Below are 23859 nucleotides of genomic sequence, written 5' to 3' on the forward strand. Positions count from 1 at the left end.
TGTGTTTATCCGGGATTGTGTAGCCTGTAGAAGGAAGTTTATGGAAACGATCTGGTTATGTAAGATAGTCTAACTAATCATGATCTACTCTGATTCAGTAGCCTATTTGATTCCTGTCATCTCTAAAAAGACTCCCCCAGCAGCCACTGTGCATCCGAGGCATTTCCCTCCTCTCCACCTCCTCCCTGCTCCTTCTTAAGTATTTAAACACATGGTGGTGTTAATGCTGCAGCCAATAAGTTGTCGTTTTTATCTTCCTCTCAGCCTTAATTGCATTGGGGCAGACACGGTACGGTGCGAGAGCAAGGCCCCTCCTCATCTTTGACCGCGCGCGACACGACAACAAGTGAGAAGTTTGTGCACTGTATGTTTACAGAGACAGTAGTTAGAGATATACTGAAACTGATCGATAACTGTAGTGCACTGAGGACCTGAGTCTGACATGTCCTTTGCAATGGTTACCTCCCAAGAGCACAGCGTTTTCTGGTTGGTCCTTTTTTTTATGTAGAGGACCATTTTCATTGGATTTCATTAGATTTGACACCATACTGGTGAAGTCATAGTTTACTGTAGGCAAACTACCTGCTGTCACCACAGCTTCTCCCAAAATAGCTATAACAAACATTCAGAGCAGCAGATCGTGGAATAGACCGCAGATGTCAAGGTAAGTCAAGTACTACTCACAAAAAGGATATTGGGCTTTCAGATGAAATTTCAGACTGCTCCTAAAATGCACAATAACCTTTACAGGTGAACTTAATTTCACCTTCTCCAAACCTTTGTATGCACATGTTCAGTCTAAGTGTTTCAGTTTTTATAACATAACATGCTGTTCTCTGTTGTCATTTTGGTGCTTTCAGTGGCACTGGCAGCTGTACACACTGTGCCTACATGTTCTGATGACACTGCCTCTTTTCTTTTTCTTTTTTCTTTTGGCTGTATTGACTCACACTAGATTAAAGAGTAGAGCAGGAGATGAAGTTTGATACTTTGATGCCCCGTGTTGACCCTGCAGATGTGGAGCACTGATAAACATAACAACATGATGCAGCTGAGGCCGTTCTGCGAGAGTGAGCTTTTAATAATAGGCAGAAATATTATTTCATTTCATTGTCTCTTGTTTTTTTTATTGTTCATTGTAGTGACCGTTATCATTATCTTTAGTATTAGGCAGCTGCTCTTATGATACAGGGGACCTGTACCATTCACCTCCATTGTGTTCGCTGAGCAGCTCGTGTCTCTGCCCCGCAGATCTCAAAACAACATGTACCGACAATTTAAGGTAATGAACCTACCTCTAGGAATTATGGCAATAGGCAAATTTGTGGTTTTGATCAGGACCTGCAGGTTACCTAGTTTAAAGGAGCATTATCGCAAATACAGCAGTAATAGCATAAAATAAGATGAAATATGCAAAAGATGGGTCGGGGGGAGCCATAACTAAATTTACAAAAAAAAATCGCCAACAGTGTAGTGTCCGTGGGGCAAATGCAGAATTTGTCTTTGTTATGATCCAAGCCGGCCCGGCGCTTGCTGCGTTCAATTGCACTCGGAACTCGCAAATCCGACCTCCGAACTGGAAAAATGAGTACAAAAAAACAGTAAATAATAATGTAGCAGTGTCAGGCTGCTTACAGTCACTGAATCGCTCGGTAGAACACTTTGTCTCCACGTCCCTGTGTCTTTCTTCAGCTGTCCTCTCAGCGTTATTAAGGAGGAGGAAGTTGCAATTGCTGTTGTTGTCGTTGTTGTGGTTGTTGTGGTTGTGCGCGACGTAGAGCTGCCGCTTCCACTAGCGAGTTTTCTTTTTCCCGCGATTGCACGTTCATTCAGCCTGGTGAGGGAGGAGGAGGAGGAGGAGGAGGAGGAGGAGGGGGGAGGGGGAGGGGGGGGGGACTAAACGAGGCTGCTCTCTCTCTCTCTGACAGCTGCCCACTTGTTTATATCTGATAAGCTCTGCCTGGCTCCATCTAGTGGCCGAATTAAGAATTTGGATTTGCGATAATGCTCCTTTAAGGTCTAGAAGGAGAAAATGAGGCATAATCTACCTTTTTCTTTGTATTTTCTTTTTATTATCATTATTACAAAGTCTCTTTACCATTGCTGGAAAAGCGTTAGTCTATTTTTTTATACAGTCGCACCAATAGAGTTAAAGGTGTTACAATTGAAGCTCATGCTGCGTTCGATTGCACTCGGAACTCGGAAAGATCCAACCTCCGACTCGGAAAAATGCAATAGAACGGCCCTTGAAGTCGGAACTCCGACTCGGGAACTCGGGTGGGATCCAAGCAGCCCGAGTCGGTCGGAATTACGTCACAGCAATATGGCGTCGCACACCGCGAGATGTATTTATTTATTTAGGCTATTTATTTTCCAACCTAGACATTTAAGCAAGGGAGAAGTTATGGAAAAGGGAATATACCCTCGTTCCATGCGTACTGCAGCAAGAGTTGAATCTGCACAGCTCGCTGTGACACATGCAGGATTCCCCTCACTGGTGCGTTCAAGACTGTGTGTTGCAGAAGTGGCGTTTCTCTTTCTCTCTCCCCCCCAAGTAGCTAATGTTCTTCTCCAGCAGTACTTTTTGATGCTCGAAAGACATCAGCTTACTGTGGCCGGCCATGTTTTCCGAGGTTGCGCAATGAAACGCATTTACCTCGGAAGTCGGAATTCCCGACCGGGATCTTTCCGAGTTCCGAGTGCAATCGAACGCAGCATCAACTTCTGCGTTCAAAAAACTGCAATCCTCTCGGCTGCCACTGGGGGCTGGTGCCAGAAAGCAGCAAATCTCCATAGACCCCCATGTTAAAATCGCAGATTTTACATCCTCAATAAACATGATCAAAGCCTGGTGCCATCACGTTTTTTGGTCTCAACCGATAGTTTCTACCCCCCGCACACACTTTTTTTTAAAACTCTACTCTACTATTATTAGGTTTAAAATTCTGGCCAATTAGGTCGCGGAAACGTTGAGTGACAGGTCTGGAGCGGTCCGTGGACAGCTGCTTCGAGTGGGCGGGCTCTCGGCCGGTAAATCCAACATGGCGCTGTTCAGGCCGCCATATTTGAGTCACAAAAACGACTCCCCAAAACCAATGGGTGACGCCACGCCACGAATGCTACGTCCATATTTTCTACAGTCTATGATAGACATACATAAGTCTATGGGTTGCCAGGTATGCCTATAGGAGCGGCCATGGATCTATACATCCATGGGAGTGGCTAGTAGCTAAAGCTAACCGTATTTAACGAGCAGCAGCTCTGGTGTTGACAGTGGACGAAAAACACATCTGTATCATTTCACACTAACTCAGCTGCAGACTAACCCAACAAACCCGCAGCATCACGCCTGCACTGGAAACGTTACAGTAGCCCAGCCTTTCTCAAAGTGGGTGCCGCGGCACACTGGGGTGCCGTCTGACTGCGTCAAGGGTGCCGAGAAAAAAATACCTCTTCTGACATTTCATAGAATACATTCTCTTTATATATAGGCTAGTGACAAACTGTCAAAAAGGGCTTTAGTTTTTGAGATACCCCTACCGGAGGTAGAACAAAACCTAACAATGTTTTTCCTCATCTTCAAGGTCTCCCATATATGAAATGGATTCTTAGGTTAAAATATTTTACTGCAAACATTGTTAAATTGATACATATTGTCATACACCCCAAACTTAAAAAAGAACAAAAATACAGCCTGGCCGTCTGGGAGTTAAGACACATAAACTCATGTAGATTAATAACACAAGCTCTGACAGCTTTGAAACTTGACATAATTGTGGCCAGGAAGTTCCTTTACCTATTAGAAAAAACTGGATGTGAATATCTTGATGTGTGTAACATATAGAGACCTATAAACACTTGCCTTAAAGAGGAACTAAACCCCCAAACCACTTTTTTCTGCTGAAAACAAATATATTTGGGTATAAGGTAGTGTTGTCAGTTGATTCTGGTCCAACTTTTGACATTTTAGTCAAAATATTTCAACTTGGTGTATTTTGTAGTAAAAATGTAGAGTGACTGCCCTCTATGGGTTGAAACACGGCTATTACAATCGAATTTTTCTATTGGCTGAGATGGAGGCAGATGACGTTTTGGAGGCAGCTTTCGTCATCGGCCACCAGCTCCCCGACCAATCAGCACCGGCTGCTGCCTGCCTCTAACGGTTGCTAGGCAGTTTAGCTGCTCTGCTGCGGCTAACGGCTGCTAACAGCTGCCTGAACGGGAATCGTTATTGCGGCCGCCGCTGGCGCTAACGAGCCGTTAACGAGCTAACGAGCCGTCGGATCAGCTGTAGATGCACTGTGTCAGGGCTCCTAGTAGTGTCAGCGCTACTAGTGCTGTTAGTAGGTCGTTAGTAGCTCGTTAGCGCTAGCAGAAGTGTCGATGTGTGTTTATTACTTTTTTTTCTCTTTTGTGTGATTTCGCGGGTGTGAATGGGGCGCAGGGGGGAGGGGGGATCGGAGAGTGCTCCTGGAGTCCCGCCCATAATCAAGGCATTTTTTGAATTTCAAGCTTAGAGCACGTCATCCAAAACTGAGGGGTTTAGTTCCCCTTTAAATAAGCGGACATACAAAAAAAGAATATCTATGCAGAATATTCTCATTTACTTTGTAGTTGCTCAGCCAGGGATTGTCATAGAAACACATATGATGGCTTGTTTGAAAGATGGAGTTGTGCAGAATCCAGTGATACCAAATATGGGAATATAGCATGCATAGTCAGCATAATACATCACCAAATGTATGAGGTGTCCCAAATGAAAGAAAGTGAAACATCAGCATAATCAAGTCTCCACAGCCCATTATCAATGGTGACAAGAATGTTGACCAGTTCAGTCTTACTACAACCTAAGTAAGTAACTTTGGGTAAGTGCTACTCTTTTTTATAATACATTAAATAATAGCATATTTCATGATGACACTTTATATAGTTCATATGGAAACAAATATCCAGTAGAATCAGTTTAAATTGAAATAGAACACCTTAAATATATACTGTATACACCCACTTGAATTTATTTTTGGTCAAGTCATTACTGCATAATGGAAAATAATAGTGTTAGTGTTGTGTATTTCCCTAATAACGCACAGGACGCAGTGACTCTTACTGCACATGGCACCTTTACTCAGCTCGTGCAAAACCGGAACTTCACATACATATCCCAGCATTCCTTGGTACACTGACAACAACGGCACAACGGTCACACAGAATACAAAACTCAAAATCTGATACATCACAGTAGTGAGTTGTGATAAGTACCCCCCCCCCCCCCCCTTTTTAAATGAAAGTACACTTTTGTTACACCATGACTTAAAATATCAGTGCCTTGTATTACCATACAAACTCATACAAATGTCTCTAAGTTAATTTAACAAACTCCCTTGTCTTGCTTTAAGACAGGCATAATTATGTAACAAAGCTATACTGAATTGAAAACAGTAGTTACATTATTATTATATTGACCAACTTAGTCCAAGTGTCAACCTGCTTGTAAAGAACAATCAATCTGCACATTAACGGTCATAGCGCTCAGGCAGCTTCCTTTCTCTGGCTGAGTGGCGCAGCATTGGAGATGCTGCTGGCACCTCTGCACTGTCCATATGCAGAAGATCAGCACCGGCTGACATGTTGTCTTGGAGCACACTTGGCTGGGTGGACGTGTCAGTATTAGAGGTTGTACAGTCAGTATCCAAAATGAGTCCATCAGTTGTGACACGGGATCTCAACTGATCCCCATGTCTCCTGTATGTTATGTCTGTGTCTGTCTCTTGCACTTTGTAGGACACTGGTCCTGTTTGGTGCTCTATCACTCCAGGAATCCACTTCTCTCCCCCCCCTGCCGTATTTTGCAAAGAGAAAGATCTGCTCACTGCCCGCTGGTCATGATAGAACTTCTGCATGTACTGCTTTTTGCGAACTGTGACTGCAGTGTCAGGATGCATCAGGTCCAGGCGAGTTTGCATATGTCTGTTTAGGACCAAGTCCGCAGGCGACTGACCAGTGGTGCAGTTTGGGGTACAGCAATACTGCATCAGAAACACAGAGATCTTGTCCTCAATGTCGAGTGTAGTCTGAGAAAGCTTCTTAATTCCACTCTTAAATGTCTGCACATATCGCTCTGTGAGACCATTAGAAGCAGGATGGCCTGGGGCGCTTGTAAAGTGCAGAATTCCATTCTGATGCATGAAGTTCTTGAACTCTGCAGACGTGAACTGTGTTCTGTTGTCAGTTACAACATGCTCCGGATGACCGTATGCTGCAGTCTCCTTACGCCTGATTTCCACCGGGGCCGTCAGCGCCGCGGAACGTCAGCGTCGCGGTCACCGCTGCCGATAGCTGCCACTCTAATCAATATTAATATGTCCACCGGAAGCGCCGCGACACGTCTCAGCAGCGTCCCAGCCGCGGCTCTCCGCGCCGCAGCGCTATCAATCCGTAGCACTTCTATTTTTGACGCTCCCGTTGCTAAATCGCGTCAAGCTAAACAGAGCCGATCGCACCAGACAGGAAGTCAGACACTGTATCAAAGTAAAACACTTCCGCCCCCTTTCAAAATAAAACACAACATCCACGTCATCTAACTTCACAACAACATTACGTCGGAGAATAAAAGTCAGCTGTGTTGGACTAGGTGCAGAAGCACTGCGAAGGAGGCTCAACATTGCCAGGCTTTGTGTTCATCTTCCAGCTCAACAAAACCTCAAGTCGGTTTGTTAAGTCCAGCTCTCATCTTTATGGTCTGTGCGTGTTCATATCAAAGGGGGCATTTGGCGTCATATGATTCAACTTCTGCACGAAATTGATCCACAACGGGCTGATTTCAGCCAAGAGGAGTGCAATTGTTTTAATGGAGAGAGTATGAGCGATATTAAAAAAAAAGCACGATAGCAGCCTGAAGCAACAGTGTTGCTGCAAATACGACGAGAGGAGGCTGCTTTTAATTTTTCTGACAGCTCTTGCGCTATTATATGAAGCTTTATCCATTTAAACTAAATAAACTAGAGCAACATCAACTGTCATTTTAAATTGTGTTTTATATTGTTAGGTATTCCACTGATCGCAATTATAACGCGAGTGTGTGTTTTATTGGAAGCGAGGCTGAATAGGTTACAGTGGGGTTTTTTTTAGGTGCTGCACTACAAGCAAATCTCATAGGCTATTGCCTCTGTACAAAGACAACAAAGACCTTTTTAAATGTGAAAACAGCGGAGACTTATTCAAGATTTGCGTTTGGGCAACACTGATAACAGGCAAAACACTGGAATTAATTTATTCATGGCCACATTAAGTGAAATTATTAACTTTACTGATTATCCATCTGATTGTCTGTCCTGCTGCGAGCGCACAACTTCTTTCAGTGGTGACCATATACTGTATAAAGGTGGTGACTGCTGTATATGAAAGTAAAATATAGACTATAGTCTAATATATAATGAGCTCCTGACGCTCAGCTCAACGGGTGAGGAGAACATCTGTAGGCGGAGACGCTCAGAGAGAAAGTAAACAGCAGCGGATCAGCTGATCTCTCCCTCCGTACAAACGCTCCGTTCTGATCCAGCTCCACTGGACTTTCAAAGTAAAGGTGACGCAGCTGTAAATAAATTAAAATAGTGAAACATCAAAAGCTGTCGCCACTTTGTTAATATCAACCGCTCTACACTGTATCAAGAGCAACGATCTCGCGTACGTTCCGTATTCTCGCGTGAATACGGCTGGCTCGCAAGGCAGCGCTGCGCTGCCGTAACACGTCCGGTGGGGATTGACGCTGGGCAGAGGACGGAGCAAAACCGCGACGCTGACGTTCCGCGGCGCTGACGGCCCCGGTGGAAATCAGGCGTTAGTCTTGTGATGAGGTGCTGGGCATTCTGAATACTTCTAGCCACTTGGAGTAGGCATCTACGACAATCATGAAGGTGTGACCTACAGTAAGAAGGGGCCTGCAAAGTCCACGTGTAATCTTTTCCAGCTCTGGCCTGGAAACTCCCAAGGATGTAAAGGCACCTGCCGAGGCATCCGTTGTTTCATCTGGCAAGATTCACAGGCTTTGCAGACCTGCTCTACATCTGTGTCAATCTTAGGCCACCATACATATTTGCGTGCCAGAGCTTTTCACAACTCCTTGATGACCAGAATGCAACTCTTTCAACACAACTTTTCTGAGCTTCTCAGACAAAACCACCCTGGTGCACCAGAGTACACATCCACGTTCAGCTGACAGTTCATATCTGCGTGTGTGGAAGGGTTTCAGACTATTGTCCACATCATCAGGCCAACCATTCGTAATGTATTTCAGAACCTTGGCTAGCACACTGTCTGTGCTTGTGGCACGTGCAACTTGATCAGCATCCACTGGCACTTGCATCAAATGTTCAGTTCATAGAACATGAATGTTCTGTGCTATGGCTTCAGTCCCTACATCGCTTGTGTCAGGTAAAGGAACCCTTGACAGTCCGTGTGCATTGCTGTGTTTTTCTGAAGCACAGTACTCAATGCAATAGTCATAAGCAGAGAGGATGATTGCCCATCTTTGAATCCAGGCAGCAGCCATGGTGGGCAGGCTTTTGTGTTCTCCAAAAAGAGTCAGCAAAAGCTTATGATCAGTGACAAGCTTGAATTTCCTTCCCCATAAATATTGATGGAACTTTTTGACTCCAAAAATCAATGCCAGTCCTTCTATTTCAATCTGAGAATATTTGTTCTCAGCAGGGGATAGCGTCCGTGACGCATAAGCAATGGGATGGGTTTCTCCTGTTGGCCTCTCATGCTGAATGACAGCTCCTATACATAAGCTGAGGAGTCAGAAGCCAGAGTGAGGGGTAGGTTAGAATCATAGTGCAGGAAAATCTTGTCACTTGTTAGCAACTTCTTGCACTCCTCAAAAGCCTGCTCTGGTTTCTTCCACACCCATGCCACGTCATACTTTAACAGTCTATGGAGTGGAGCTAGTACAGTGCTTTGGTTATTCATAAATCGTCATATTAATTCACTAACCCCAAAAATGCTCTCAGTTCTTTCACACAGGATGGTGCTGGTGCGTCCTTGATTGCTTTTATCTTGTCTGAAGATGGATGAATGCCCTGGCTGTTCAAAACATGTCCTAAGTATTCAATCTGCATTTACCAAACTCGCATTTGGTTTTCTTGACTCTCAAGCCGCTCTCTTGGAGTCTCTGTAGCACCTTTTGCAGCTTTTTCAGATGATCTTGTTCAGTTTTTCCTGTAATTAACAAATCATCCCAATAGACAACAACATCCAGATCTTTCATTAGATTTTCCATAATCCTTTGGAAAATGGAAGGTGCTGAACCAACACCAAAAGCCAGTCTATTATACACAAATAACCCTCGATGTGTATTGATGGTCAGTAGTTTCTTTGTCTCATCCTCTAGAAGGACCTGCTGATATGGTGAGGCAAGATTGATCTTTGAAAACACAGTCCCGCCATCAGCTCCTCAATTCGGGGCAAGGAATAGGTCTCTGTGGTGGCAGCCTGATTTACTGTTAATTTATAATCGGCACACAGACGAATTATGTTGTCTCTTTTCACTACAGGCACCACTGGCGCAGCCCACTCACCGTACCAGCCTTCTCGAGTCGATCTAATTCAGCATCCACTCTTGACTTCATAGCAAATGGCAATGGGCGGCTCTTACAAAATTTAGGGTCAACATCAGAATTATTTTCCATTATGCAGTAATGACTTGACTAAAAATAAATTCAAGTGGGCCTATTTTTGAGGTGTTCTATTTCAATTTAAACTGATTCTACTGGATATTTGTTTCCATATGAACTATATAAAGTGTCATCATGATATATGCTATTATTTAATGTATTATAAAAAAGAGTAGCACTTACCCAAAGTTACTTGCTTAGGTTGCAGTAAGATTGAACTGGTCAACATTCTTGTCACCATTGATAATGGGCTGTGGAGACTTGATTATGTTAATGTTTCACTTTCTTTCATTTGGGACACCTCATACATTTGGTGATGTATTATGCTGACTATGCATGCTATATTCCCATATTTGGTATCACTGGATTCTGCACAACTCCATCTTTCAAACAAGCCATCATATGTGTTTCTATGACAATCCCTGGCTGAGCAACTACAAAGTAAATGAGAATATTCTGCATAGATATTCTTTTTTTGCATGTCCGCTTATTTAAGGCAAGTGTTTATAGGTCTCTATATGTTACACACATCAAGATATTCACATCCAGTTTTTTCTAATAGGTAAAGGAACTTCCTGGCCACAATTATGTCAAGTTTCAAAGCTGTCAGAGCTTGTGTTATTAATCTACATGAGTTTATGTGTCTTAAAGGGATAGTTCAACATTTTTGAAAATTGGCCCATCGCCATGATCCCCCTAGTAATAGCAGTAGGTTCGTTACCTTTAATTGTTGGTCCAAGCTGCTTTTAGATCGGGGGAGAAGAATACCGAGCGGCGCAGCTACACTACGGAGGCTAATGGAATTTCTTGGTTTTGCTCATCAAACTCAGCAAATACACAACCAAAAAACTCAAAAACGCTGTGGTGGACAAGTTGTGACCTGCACATTCACCACGCTATGAGATAATAGCGGAAAGTTGCGAGATGGAGTTGTTTTAGAGGCAAAGTCGGACTTTACACTCTAGACGGCTGCTCGGCGGAGTGATTTCAAAAGCGCCTGTTTACTGCAGATACGTCCGTATACTACGGCACTGGCTGAGGTGCGCACACTGTGTCCCTCCGACCAGTGGTTCACTGAAGAAAGTAGTTCCGAGTATTTGCTTCACTTCTCTTAACTTTCCGCTATTATCTCATAGCGTGGTAAATGTGCAGGTCACAACTTGTCCACCACAGCGTTTTTGAGTTTTTTGGTTGTGTATTTGCTGAGTTTGATGAGCAAAACCAAGAAATTCCATTAGCCTCCGTAGTGTAGCTGCGCCGCTCGGTATTCTTCTCCCCCGATCTAAAAGCAGCTTGGACCAACAATTAAAGGTAACGAACCTACTGCTATTACTAGGGGGATCATGGCGATGGGCCAATTTTCAAAAATGTTGAACTATCCCTTTAACTCCCAGACGGCCAGGCTGTATTTTTGTTCTTTTTTAAGTTTGGAGTGTATGACAATATGTATCAATTTAACAATGTTTGCAGTAAAATATTTTAACCTAAGAATCCATTTCATATATGGGAGACCTTGGAGATGAGGAAAAACATTGTTAGGTTTTGTTCTACCTCCGGTAGGGGTATCTCAAAAACTAAAGCCCTCTCAATTTTTGGGGGGCATTGTCACTGGACTAATATGCAAAGGGGCCGTGTCCACCGTCTACTTTCCATTCAGATCCTATGGAGCTCGGAAAAAAGCTGTCCGAGTTTCCTTTTTTTGTCGCGGCGCTCAGAGCGCTCAGAGTTGAAATATATATTTATATTTATACAACAGTTAGTTCCGACCGGTCCCAACCGAGCAATTTGATTGGACAACGAGACGTTCCATAGTGCTGATATACAGTATAACAGCACTGTGACTTTTTACAGACAGTATCACTCCGCTGTTCAGCTGGACAGAAGCTAAGTCAGAGCCAGGCTCCCCATGGGAGCTGCCCCATCTCTCTGCTTCTGCTGCTGCTGCTGCTGCTGCTGCTGCTACAGTTATAAACGGACGTGAACATTAAAACCTGGACCTGACCTGGTCCGTCTAATTGGAGATAAATCTCTACTAAACCCGGCTGGGAAAAAAATCGCCGCGGGGGCAACTACGTTTTGACGGTGATGTGTTTTGATATTAGCATTAGCTGTTGTTAGCCACGTAGCTCAGCTACTTAGCTTCAACTGTGTTTATATTGATTACATAGCAGATAAACAAATGTAATACGGTGTCGTTAACGTCTCTGTGTCTTCACGCTGGTCCTGTTGCTGCGGTGCTAATCAGACACGGGCTCAGAACCAGAACCAGCACTGGAAGCAGCTCGGTGGAGAAGCTTGTAGCTAGTAGCAAGCTAGTATGAAATGTTTATGTGTTGCCTGGCAACAGCCTTGTCTCCCTTCTTTTTACAGTCTATGCTCCCTTCCAGTTGCGGAACTATTTCTGTTGGCGGAGCCAAATAAATGATTAAATAAACAAACAAATCATAATCTCTTGTAGTTTATTACTGTTCTAAAATGCGCTCGTAGCACTGTTGTATAAAAGCAATATCACACTCGAGGTCGTGCTGTTGTACTGTATATCAGCACGGTGTGATTATCTGCGGCACGAGGCCGCACCGAATCACAGCCGTGCTGATATACAGTACAACAGCACTCCCTCTCGTGTGATATTGCTTAAATATACCAGCTGCGGTATGGCTATCAGGACGACCAGGAGATTTCCCGGTCGGCCGCCCAGCCAACATGCTCCAGCGAACCAGCGAGCAGGTTGCCCTGCGTGGTTACGCGGTCTTTTTGACCAGCCTCAATGAGGGTAATGTAAGTCAATCATGTTCTCATGATAATCTTCAAGGTTTCCTTGAATTAATTGATATTAACAGTCCAACCATTATTTATACCACTTCTTGTCTTTTTACATCTCACTCATGGTTGCGATAGTGACGCAGATTCTCATCAATCCAGACTACTAAATGATTTTTGTTTAGCCTCCTGTCTTTATCTAATTCTTTTTGTTCAGATATAACTGAATTTTCATGACCAAACATATAAAATAACCAGCAATTTTGTTCGTTCTTAAATTGTAGAATGGCGCAAAGCCTCATGGGAAATGGGAAACGCGCTAGAGAAAAGTCACTGTGAAAGTTATCATTAAACTAGCGGCTACGGCTAAAAATAGAACGACTCACGGAAGCTAAACAGCAAAGCTTATCAGTCCTGCCCGTGTGTCACGTTATTTACAAGTTATATTAATTTAACAAGACAACACAGTCCGTGCTAAGTGGGCCGGTACGTCGGTACCTGGTCGGTAAGTCGGTACCGTTACTTCTGGATTTTAACCACTTGAGAGTCGGAACCTATGGGCACCGAAGCATGTTGGTGAGTAGGACAAGACCCGAAACCGTGGCGTTTGCAGCGCGCTGTCAGTAAAATCCATTCGCAGAGCAGAGTAGGGAGGGGGAAATACCTGACTGGATGTAATGTTATGGTCAGCAGCGTTAATGCTTGAGTGGCACTAATTGCAGCTCTTTCACCCCATTCAGCATTTCTGTAGCCTACTTTTAATACAAATCCATGATCTAACTGGTGCCCACTTCTGAAGGAAATAGCTAAATATATAGCTACCCATATTTCTTATTTTTCTTATTCTAACCCTGCCCCACTCCACCCCTGATATACAGTAAGTTACTGAGTATATCAAGCGGCGCTGGCGGCTCGGTTCGGCAGCGTTCAGAGAGAGAGAGACACGACCGTTGGTCACGGGCACTCAGAGCAGTAGGGTCCGTGTCCACCGGACGCTATGAAAAAAATGCGTTGTACCAGGCTCATGTCTCACATTGATGGTGAGTCACAGCCTCCTCTCTCCTCTTCCACCGGTGGAAACTCTCTGATTGTGCGTAACGGAGTCAGAACGGAGCGGAGACCGCCGGTGGATATTCATGTGAACGCGCATAGACCTTTCTCTCTTCCTCTCACATTGCGGATTATTGTTTGCGTGTGTGTGTGTGCATATGTAGGCTACAGAGGCATGCCTATGCATTAATACTATACTGTCCCGTCTAAATAAACAGGACATTTACATTTAGGCTATGCAGTGTCATTTTGAATTATATTTTACACAGGGGTGCCGTGAGATTTTATGCACTTTTGAAAGGTGCCCTGACTGAAAAAAGTTTGAGAAACGCTGCAGTAGCCTACCCGAGTTAGCACTATACCATTTTCTCCACAGGACTATCACGATCTGGCCCCTGTGCTCCGCCTCACGTGACATCAACGTAATGCTCTTGGCGATATCATTTCATGTCGACGTTGCCAATGTAACCAGATGTAAATATATATTTTGGACCCGTCAGAATCTATAAAACAATTATTTCTATACTATCATTTTTTTCAGTAAAATTAATACTTTTACTTTGCACCCCTATAGACGTTCTGTGGATTTATTATTTGTTTTTAAAAATGATCGTTTTTAGGCGGTGCTGCCAGTATCATAAGTGATGTCGGTGTGCCTGCCACATCTGCAGTGTCAACGCTGAGCATCTCCTCTTTAATCTAGTCTGATAATGTTAGTGATACAGCCAAAAAAGAAAACACCAGCTGTGGTATATCTTTTATTTGTATTAGCTCATCTGTGATGTGATGATGGCTCAGTGCTGTGATTTAGACATCGCCTGCTACTACCCACTGCTCTCATCCACTGCTCTTGTTTTGTGTCTTGTTAGGCCACAGCATTTCCACTGCAGGCGTGCCAACACAAACTTGACCAATACAAATATTTTCCCAGTGTGTGCTCACTCACACACACACAGGCTCAGAGAGAGAGAGAGAGAGAGCTTTCCTCTGCACAGGAAATGTGCAAGGCACCTTTTATGTTGATATAACAAATAGGATTAATTTCTGTTTCAGTACTGAAAGCTGAATGCCTTTGGAGCGTGTCTTTTGAAATTTGGCCCCAGGACCTGTTTAATACAGAAATACATACAATACAACAACAGAGGCAACATTACAACCAGCAGTGAAATCAAACAGTGCAACTGAAACATGTTTTTCAGGCTCCTGATTGAGTTGCTGACCTTTGTGCTTGTCCACTCTTGGTAAATACAGTGTCAGTATTTGATCTATCCAGTGCTCCATAGTGGCCGATCACCATGGCTCTGGACATCCCCGGCGTGATTGCAGTGGTGTTTTTCTACATCATTATTCTGGCAACAGGGGTTTGGGCCGCCCGGAAGTCCCGAAGGGCGGAGCGTAACAGCCATGGAAGCAGGATCGAGGTGATGTTCCTCGGAGCAAGAAATATCAACATGCTGGTCGGGACTTTTACCATGACCGGTGAGTAAAACTCATCTCAGCTGAGCTCACGACATGAATGAAAGATCATATTTTTTTGATAATAAGTTGATCCCTTCATTTTTTGATACAAAAAAAGTTATTATTTTGTTCATTATTGTTTATACAGGGTCGGCAGGGTGGTGCAGTGGTTAGCACTGCAAGACGGCCCTCTTCACAAGAAGGTTCTGGGTTCGATCCCCAGGCCTGGGGCGTTTCTGTGTGGAGTTTGCATGTTCTCCCCTGTACCTGTGTGGGCTCTCTCCAGGTTCTACTGCTTCCTGCTAGAGTGTGTGTGAATGTCCAGTCGGGTGTGTGAGGTTGTCTCTACAGACAGGGTGACTCTCCGCCGTCATCCTGTGTGAGCTGGGTCTGGCTCCAGCTTCTGTGGGTCGTTGTGTTCCCCATATCCACACGCCTCACATTTGGGCTACAGCACACTCACACTTGCAACTCTCCATGTCCTGCTGGAATTTTATGTTCTTTCTACCTTCCACTGTTTTATTTTGTGTGTGCATGTTTGTGTGATTTTGCTGCAGCTACGTGGGTCGGGGGTGGTTTTATCCTGGGTCTAGCTGAGGCAGTGTACACTCCCAAGCTGGGCTTGGTATGGGCTCTTATGCCTATACAGTACTCAGTGTCTTTCATAATAGGTAAGACACACTGTCTACGATAAGGACACATCAGACATCATTATCCACTTTGTTTTTGCATTTAAAAAATTGTTGTAATGCAAGATACCGCTAAATAAATAAAAAACCTATTCTGATATCTGATAAATAATAAGGGTTAAAGGGATAGTTCAACATTTTGGCAAATTGGCCCATTGCCATAATCCCTATAGTCATAGCAGTAGGTTCGTTACCTTTATATGTCGGTGCAATCTATTTTTAGAACGGCGGAGCAGAGCCGCGAGCTGCTCAGAGCTACACTACGGAGGCTCATGGGATTTCTTAGTTTCCCTCATCAAACTCATACACAATCCAACAACTCCAAAACACTGGTGGACAAGTTGTGACCTGCACATTCACCACACTATGAGATAATAACGGAACGTTACGAGACGGAGTTGTTTTCGAGGTAAATTCATGCAAAATCGCTGATGCTGTTGCCTTCAGGGACAGTTTTTCGTCAAGCAGTCTCTGCAGTTACCTCTAAAACGGTCTCGTAATGTTCCGTTATTATCTCATAGCGTGGTGAATGTGCAGGTCACAACTTGTCCACAAGAGCGTTTTGGAGTTGTTGGATTGTGTATTTGAAACCAAGAAATCCCATTAGCCTCCATAGCGTAGCTCTGAGCAGCTCGCGGCTGCGCTCTGCGGTTCTAAAAACAGCTTGCACCGACAAATAAAGGTAACGAACCTACTGCTATGACTAAATAGTGATTATGGAAAAAGGCCAATTTGCCAAAATGTTGAACTATCCCTGTAACATCTTTTCCATAAGGTGGTCTCTTCTTTGTCAAGCCAATGAGGGACAAGAAGTACATCACCATGATGGACCCATTCCAGATAAAGTATGGCAGTGTGCTGAGTGGTGCTCTGGTGCTGCCTGCCCTGCTGATGGAGGTGCTGTGGGTGTCCTGCACTATGCTTGGCTTAGGTAAACACACCTGAGTATCAGGTAAAAAACATTTTTACATTTTATTTAATTGGTTGCAGTCGAAGCATTTAAACGTGCGCTTCTGTGTTTGTGGTTTTGCCTGACAGGAACAACTATGAGCGTGATACTGGACTTACCCTTCGCTTATTCGGTCTGGGTCTCGTCAGCAGTGGCCATCATCTACACTTTGTTAGGAGGCCTTTATTCCGTGGCCTACACTGACGTCATCCAGCTCTGTCTAGTTTTCGTCAGTTTGGTGAGTTAAAGCATCTTGTTCAGCACTGCACATTATTTGTAAGATACAGTAGCACCTATAACTAACAATATTAGACCCACATACGTAGTTAGTTGTAGTGGCACAGAGAAGGTCAAGGTCTGACATTTTCTTTCTATGACAAGCAACAGGGTAAAACTGTTCTTGGAATAAAAGCTGTGAGCATTTTTCTCAGTTTTAACAAGTCTGCGCAACAAATCCTAATTTTTTTTTGAGGCTCTGATGCACTGAAGAAAAATTCCTCCAGAGGTTTCCTAAGTGGTTCGGAGTTGCTGTAGTGGGTGGCACTGAGCAAAAGGACGTTCTGGCTTTGTTTGATGACGAGCAGTTAACCAAACGATATGTTTAGACGGAGTGGGTATCATCCTTGTCACGGATTTAATAAGGGACGTCTTTGATATCTCGCCACAACAATGATGGAACAATGTAACGCTGAATCAATGATTTGGAAAGATTAGGAAATGTATTTTTGATTAATTCCCAATGTAGGCCTATATATTTTGTATTATTTTGTAGATTATTGTCAAAATATGGTTGAATATACACTCTCATTGGCCATTTAAATATTCACTGAGATATTTCTAAGGCATTTCTATATGGTCATTCCTATGGACTTGGAAGTGAAGTGTCATCTGAAATTTCCCGGCACATAGTACTGTTGTAACTCCGCTCTGAGACTGACACTTAAAGTAGCGCTATCGCGAAATTCCAATACTTTGTTCGACCACTAGATGGGGCCAGTGGTGCAGCGTATCAGATATAAACATCCTCGTCCTCTTTACATAGCGTGCCGTTCAGGAGGTGGGGCTAAGTGCCGGGCCGGCTTGTCTCATAACAAAATGGAATTCTGCATTTGCTCAGGCACTACACCGCTATATTTTGTGTACAGATAATTATAGCTCCCCTGGACCTATTTATTACATATTTCAGTTTTTTTTATTATTGCTATTACTGCTGTATTTGCGATAGTGCTGCTTTAAGATTCAACCCTACACTTCGACACTTGATAACAAACTTTAAGGTGCAGCTTTCAGCATTTTTTAAAGTAAACTCTTAGCAGTGTTTTTAGGAGTAATGCTGCGTTCACATGGAATCCGGCAGATGGTAAACAGCCATTGCCCTGAATGGAACGGTAAAACAAACAAACGGTACAACGTCACCATGTTGCTATTGTTACGTCAACATACTCGTACTCATACATCACGTTTGGTTGAGGATACCATCGCGGCAGACAGCAAAAGTTAAAATATTTGAACTTGGGACGGCATTGCCGTTTGCCGTTGCCGTCCACTGCATTTTTTGCCGGCTTCCCCCAAGTTTTACCGCCGTTCTCTCGTCCACCAGAATGACATCCGGCATGTGAACGCAGCATAACTCTAAGAAACTTGATAAAAACGGCCCCTGATTTCAATATCTCTTTTCAGGTGGTGTGTATCCCCTTCCTTCTGTACAAGCCCTTCTTTCCAAGCATTGCCCAGACTGCTTTCAACCACACATTTCAAGAGCCCTGGATCGGCACACTGGAGTCGGACAAAGTCTGGAAGTGGATCGATGACTTTCTAGTGCTGGTGGGCTTAATATTCATAATCTATCTTCCATGACTTGCCCTGAACATTTATAGATATGTGAATTTATTTTTTCCTGCATCAAAGGCATGATGGAGAGACAGACCTGCTGGGAATGCTTTTACACACATCTAACTAGTCACTGTCAGTGATTTGCACTGACCTGATTTCCTCCATTTCGAGTAAATGTGAATTATTGTGCATAATGAGGTAGAGAATTAGAGAAGTCTGCTGGACAAGATGTCTTGGCCAGTCGTACGCAAAACATCCATCCATCCTGTAGCTATATCCTTTATCTGTATGGGATTGTGAGTTAATCCCAGCTGACACTGGGTGAGTGTTGGACAGGTCACCAGTCGGTCACAGAGCTCACACAGAGACAATAAAACGTTTGCAGAATATGTGGGTTTTGTTTTTGGATGTGTATACATGCATTGTAAATACTTCACATACACAAATATATTGCCATGCAAGCAGAGCTGCATGTTTCCTCATCCTCATCAAGCATCCTCCTCCTCCTCCTCCTCCTCCTCTCCCTCCACTCTTTTTGTCCAGGGTCTTGGCAGCGTTGCATTTCAGAGCTTCCACCAGAGGACGCTCTCTGCCTCCTCATCGCAAACAGCCCAGGTTACCTGCTACGCTGCAGCGCTTGTCATCAGCATACTGGGAATACCCCCCATCTTGGTCGGGGCTGTCGCCGCCTCCACAGGCGAGTATTAGTTCAGAGATGACAGACCTTTACTGCAAACACACTGTGACCTATGGCAATATGTACATTACCAAGTGACTAAGTGGGTTTTTTCTACAGCTACACAAACGTGGCTAACTCACACAGTAGTGGTCCTACACACCTGGGCTTTCATTGGAACAGATGGAGCCTAATCTTACTTTCTAAAATTATGTTATTTTGAACAGGCAAAACAAATGCTATTAGTTTGATGTTAACAGAGAGCATTCCTCATTGTTTCAGTACAATATTTTGGGGTATGAATACTGAAAAAAAATTCTGATGGAGTAAGAAGTTGTTAATTTTATAAATTAGTGAGATTGAATTTGCGATCATACAAAGATAGTATGATGTCGTACACACAATGTAGATTTTTTTTCCTCCACGTTCTCTGAAAGCTGCACGAGTCAATGTTTGTATATGAACAATAGAATAATTGTGTTGTAACTTGCACAAAGAGAGGAACCACAGAGAAACATCACTGGGCTTTGTAGTTCATTCAGTTCAGTGTTTGCTCTCATTAGCCCCATTACTGACCACAAAACACAGCTGTTTTCAGTGAAAACACTCATTGTGCACAACCTGCCCAGCAACTCAGGTCAGCAGAGTTAAGATTTACAGCTAGCCTGTGTGCACTGGGCTATTTTCAGTAATTTAAGGTTTAGGATATTTCCCATCACCATGTCTCTGGCAGATGTGTAAATAGGCAACTATTTACTGATATGTCTCTTTTATCCACATCAAGATATCATTTCCTCCGTTATTGTTTTGATTGAGAGATTGTTCAGCAGCAGGAAACAACATGTTGTTTGTTCACACCTTTAAAGGTAGGGGAGGAGATCTCTTTTTCTGGAGCATTTTTACCGCATTGTTTGAAATCCTCTTCACACCCGGAATGCAACCAGTTGATTAATGCTTTTTCATTAAAATGAAAAATGTCAGTCATCTGTGGAACGGACAATCCTATAAAAACACCATCCAATCGTTTTGAATGTCACAAACAAATTAATTGGATCGAGTTTTTTACGATACGGAAAAGACAAGGCCAGAGCCAGAGCTTATGCTAACTTGCTAAATTCAACGAGACACTTGCAGCAACATTATGGCAGAAAAGAACAAGCATTGTGTCTTCCTGTGCTCTGGTGCTGGGCTTCAAAGAGAAGTCTGAAGAAAGGGGCTTGGACTTTTGAATTGTGTATTTTCACAATGTGACCTGTCCACCTCTAAAGGCAAAATCAATGCATGCAGTAGCATGCTACTTTAAAAAATACACAAATTTGACTAATGTTAAATAGATTTTCTTCCATGATTCTATTACTTGTTAAAGTGCAAGGTGCTACTGAGCTGTTTTAGATTGCAAAACCTTTTAAAGGGGAACTATGCAGGCCCGGTCACTTTTCCACTGTTTTGCTAACCCTCCTCACGGCCATGTGCATTTGTTTTCAATGAAGCCGGTGAGAAATCAGTCCATATTTCATATCTGATGGTACGATGCGTATATTTGTGTAGTCTTATTTGTCATAAACAAGAGATTACAGGTTATGCGGTGTGTTTTTGTCGTGGTGCTGCAGAGACTAGAGCTGGGACACTGGGTTGGTGGCTCTGATCTTGCAAGGTTGGTTTTCAGCCAAGAGATGCAAGGTGGAAGGCAGAGATCCTCCATTCTCCCTGTAACAAGTTACAAGTCATTTATTTAACCAGCAGCCGTTTAATTAAGGTAGAAATCGTCCATAGTTCCTCTTTAAAGGGACAGTTCAATATTTTGGGAAATTGGCATATTGCCATAATCCCTATAGTCTTAGGGGTAGGTTCATTACCTTTAATTGTCGGTGCAAGCTGTTTTTAGATCGGAGAGGCGAGCTGCTCAGCTAACGCAACGGAGGCGCACGGTACTTTTGCCTTTCCCTCACCGAACTCATCGAATGCACAATCCAACAACTCCAAAACACTCTCATGGACAAGGTGTGACCTGCAAATTTGCTACGCTATGAAATAATCATGTATATTTTATGTAACATTACGACACATGAAGCAAATAGTTGGCACTCCTTGCGTTTTTTAAATCACTCCACCCAGCAGCCATATCTGGAATGTAGTTCCGACTCTGCGTTTGCCTCAATTACAACTCGGTCTCATAATGTTACATAATTGTTTCACAGCGTGGTGAATGTGCTGGTCACAACTTGGAGTTGTTTAATTGTGTATTTGATGAGTTTGTTGTAGGAAAGGTGAAAGTACCGTGCGTCTCCGTTGCATTAGCTGAGTAGTTCGCGTCTCTGCCCCGCCGATCTAAAAAGGTAATGAACCTACCCCTAACACTATTGGGATTATGGCAATAGGCCAATTTGCCAAAATGTTGACCTATCCCTTTAACTACAGAATAGGGCCAAGGTTTCTGTTCTATAGATATAATATTCTGGTGAGGAAAGTGTCAGAAACGTGGCTGTTCTCTCTCTCTCTCTTGTCAGACTGGAACATGACGCTGTATGGCCTTCCATCTCCATATCTACGTGGTGAGCAAAGTCTGATCCTTCCCCTGACCCTGAAATACCTCACTCCGTCTTACATCTCAGTCATTGGGATTGGAGGTGTGGCTGCTGCTGTCATGTCATCCACAGACTCCTCCCTCTTATCCTCAACATCTGTTTTCACGTCAAACATCTACAAGAACATCTTACGTAAACAGGTAAGGAGTATGTGTGTGTCTTTCTGTTCATTGTGTGCTAAGAAAGGACAAATTCTGGAGAAAATATGAATGAATCATGAACACATTTCCCTCATGTTTGCCTCCATGTCCCCAGGCTTCAGAGTATGAAATACGATGGGTGATAAGGGTCACAGTGGTGGTGGTGGGTGTGGTGGGGACATCCATCACATTCTTCACAAAAAGCACGCTGGTCCTCTGGATTCTTGGAGCAGATGTTTCCTACACACTCATGTTCCCCCACCTGTTCTCTCTGCTCTTTGTGAGTGTGACAAACGGTTACGGTGCCGTGATGGGTTTCGTCATCGGGGTGACCGTCAGGATTTTGTTGGGCGAGAATGCTGTAGGTCTTCCTGTTGTCCTTCAACTCCCCGGTTGCACATTTGAAAACGGCATCTACGTCCAAAAGTCCCCGGTCAGAACGGTCTCCATGCTCTGCACCCTCGTAAGCATCATAGGTTTTTCCTCGCTGACTCTGTTCCTGTTCAACCATGGCCTGCTGCCTGAAAGGTGGGATATTTTCAAAGTAAAATGCACTAATACTGTCTCACCAGTGGATGCTCCCACACAAAACCTCAGTGAAGAAGATGAAAACAGAAATGGACTTGCCTTACAGCCAATGTTGCAGACAGGATCGTAACCTTTTTTTATTATGATTTCATGACAGTAATCAGAGCAACACAGCACAATCCTATTTTTATCACCTAAGAGATATCTCTAAAATATGACCAGATCTTTATCCTGGATTTTTTTTAAAACTTTGATTCTGTTGCATTTCTGCCATTGTAACACACTTTGTAACTAAAATTAATCAATAAAAGAAAATAAAGAAGCCCATGGTTCAGCTAGCGTTCGAGGGAGATGTTCTGAGAGAAAAGACACTATTAAACATGTGTCTAATCAACTCTGTCGCCTATCCGATTATGTTCACTATAGAGGAATACATCATCAACTTCAAATGAGTGTGACATTGTGTGTGTGACAGTGTTCAGTTCAAGTCTGAACACCAACGCTCATTCTACCTGTCCTGTTCCACCAGTTTGATGCATTCTTGGTTTGCATACAGTAGCACCTATAGCACTTGCCTTTCCAAGTTTGTTCCACCACATGGTGAAAATTTCTGGCCCCAACTGTAATGTATGTCATTATTGCTCTCCATTCATATGAAAAGAGAGCCTTATAATGACTTAGTTTTATTCTAACAATTCAAAAACCTACTGTTTGGATTATTGTTTCTAGTAGAAATAAATAGATGGTTCCTCCTGTGTACTATACAGTTAGCAACACTGGAGTTATGTAATAATTTGTTTTCCCATGTGAGCAATTAGTTAACATGAGTTAACTGAACATTAGTGTAACGGAAGCCTTGAGGGGCAGATTGTTTTCAGAAGGTCTTCAACAGGGCCAGACAGGAGGTAATAATCAATATTTTATCTTATAGATGGTGACTTAATGTCATGTCCAGAGTTAACCTGAGTAAGCGGTTGTCACCATATACTCCGGTCACGGATAGTGTTGTATGGTGCCTAAAAAGGCAGCTGAGCTAAAATATGGGCCAATCTATTTCAGAACGAGACTCTGTAGACCTGCATCATAAATTAAACCAAGAATCCCTGACACACACGTCTCTTTGTAATAAGACTGGTGTCATAAGGATACCAGCACCAACCATGTTACCAAGAGGCTGGGTTCACAAAGCGTTCAGCCGGTGACCCTTCGATGGGGGCAGACGGTATTTAAAGCCGGTACTTAAGGCAGCTGTTATCCATTTGAGAAATAGGTTAAAACATAGTCCTGTGCATAGATAACATTTGACCCACTTACTCTAGTGTTATGTAATAGTCAAAGTCACAAAAGCACTGTATCCTAAACATAATCCAAGAAATGTCCCTTCCGCTTCAAATAAACGTCAACACACTAAAAGATGCTGGGTTATTTTAATAACCCATCTGCCGGGGTGAGTTCAGCTTTAACATTAGGTTTAGTTTAGTGAGCTAGCACCCTCAAACTGCAGGCTGCATGCACTTGAT

General features: G+C 43.4%; 1 protein-coding gene across 5 annotated transcripts; it reads left to right on the forward strand.

Moving 5' to 3' along the window:
* Positions 1-469: 469 nt before the first annotated feature.
* On the forward strand, positions 470-22754 carry LOC310994096 (high affinity choline transporter 1-like). Of its 5 annotated transcripts, none has more exons than XM_083982647.1 (9): positions 470-664; positions 14765-14960; positions 15497-15610; positions 16404-16559; positions 16667-16815; positions 18258-18401; positions 18954-19107; positions 21594-21811; positions 21927-22754. In XM_083982647.1, the coding sequence occupies exons 2-9, from the start codon at positions 14777-14779 to the stop codon at positions 22467-22469; spliced, it is 1662 nt and encodes a 553-aa protein (XP_083838773.1). In that variant the 5' UTR covers positions 470-664; positions 14765-14776; the 3' UTR covers positions 22470-22754. The 5 variants fall into 5 exon arrangements, with proteins under 5 accessions (XP_083838773.1, XP_083838770.1, XP_083838771.1 ...); XM_083982644.1 differs by having other exon boundaries at positions 471-664; positions 14755-14960; positions 21927-22753; XM_083982645.1 differs by lacking the exon at positions 470-664 and adding an exon at positions 1261-1282 and having other exon boundaries at positions 14755-14960.
* The last annotated feature ends 1105 nt before the right edge of the window (positions 22755-23859 follow it).

The sequence above is a fragment of the Trachurus trachurus genome (genome assembly GCF_905171665.1).
Source record: "Trachurus trachurus genome assembly, chromosome: 1".
NCBI lineage: Eukaryota > Metazoa > Chordata > Actinopteri > Carangiformes > Carangidae > Trachurus > Trachurus trachurus.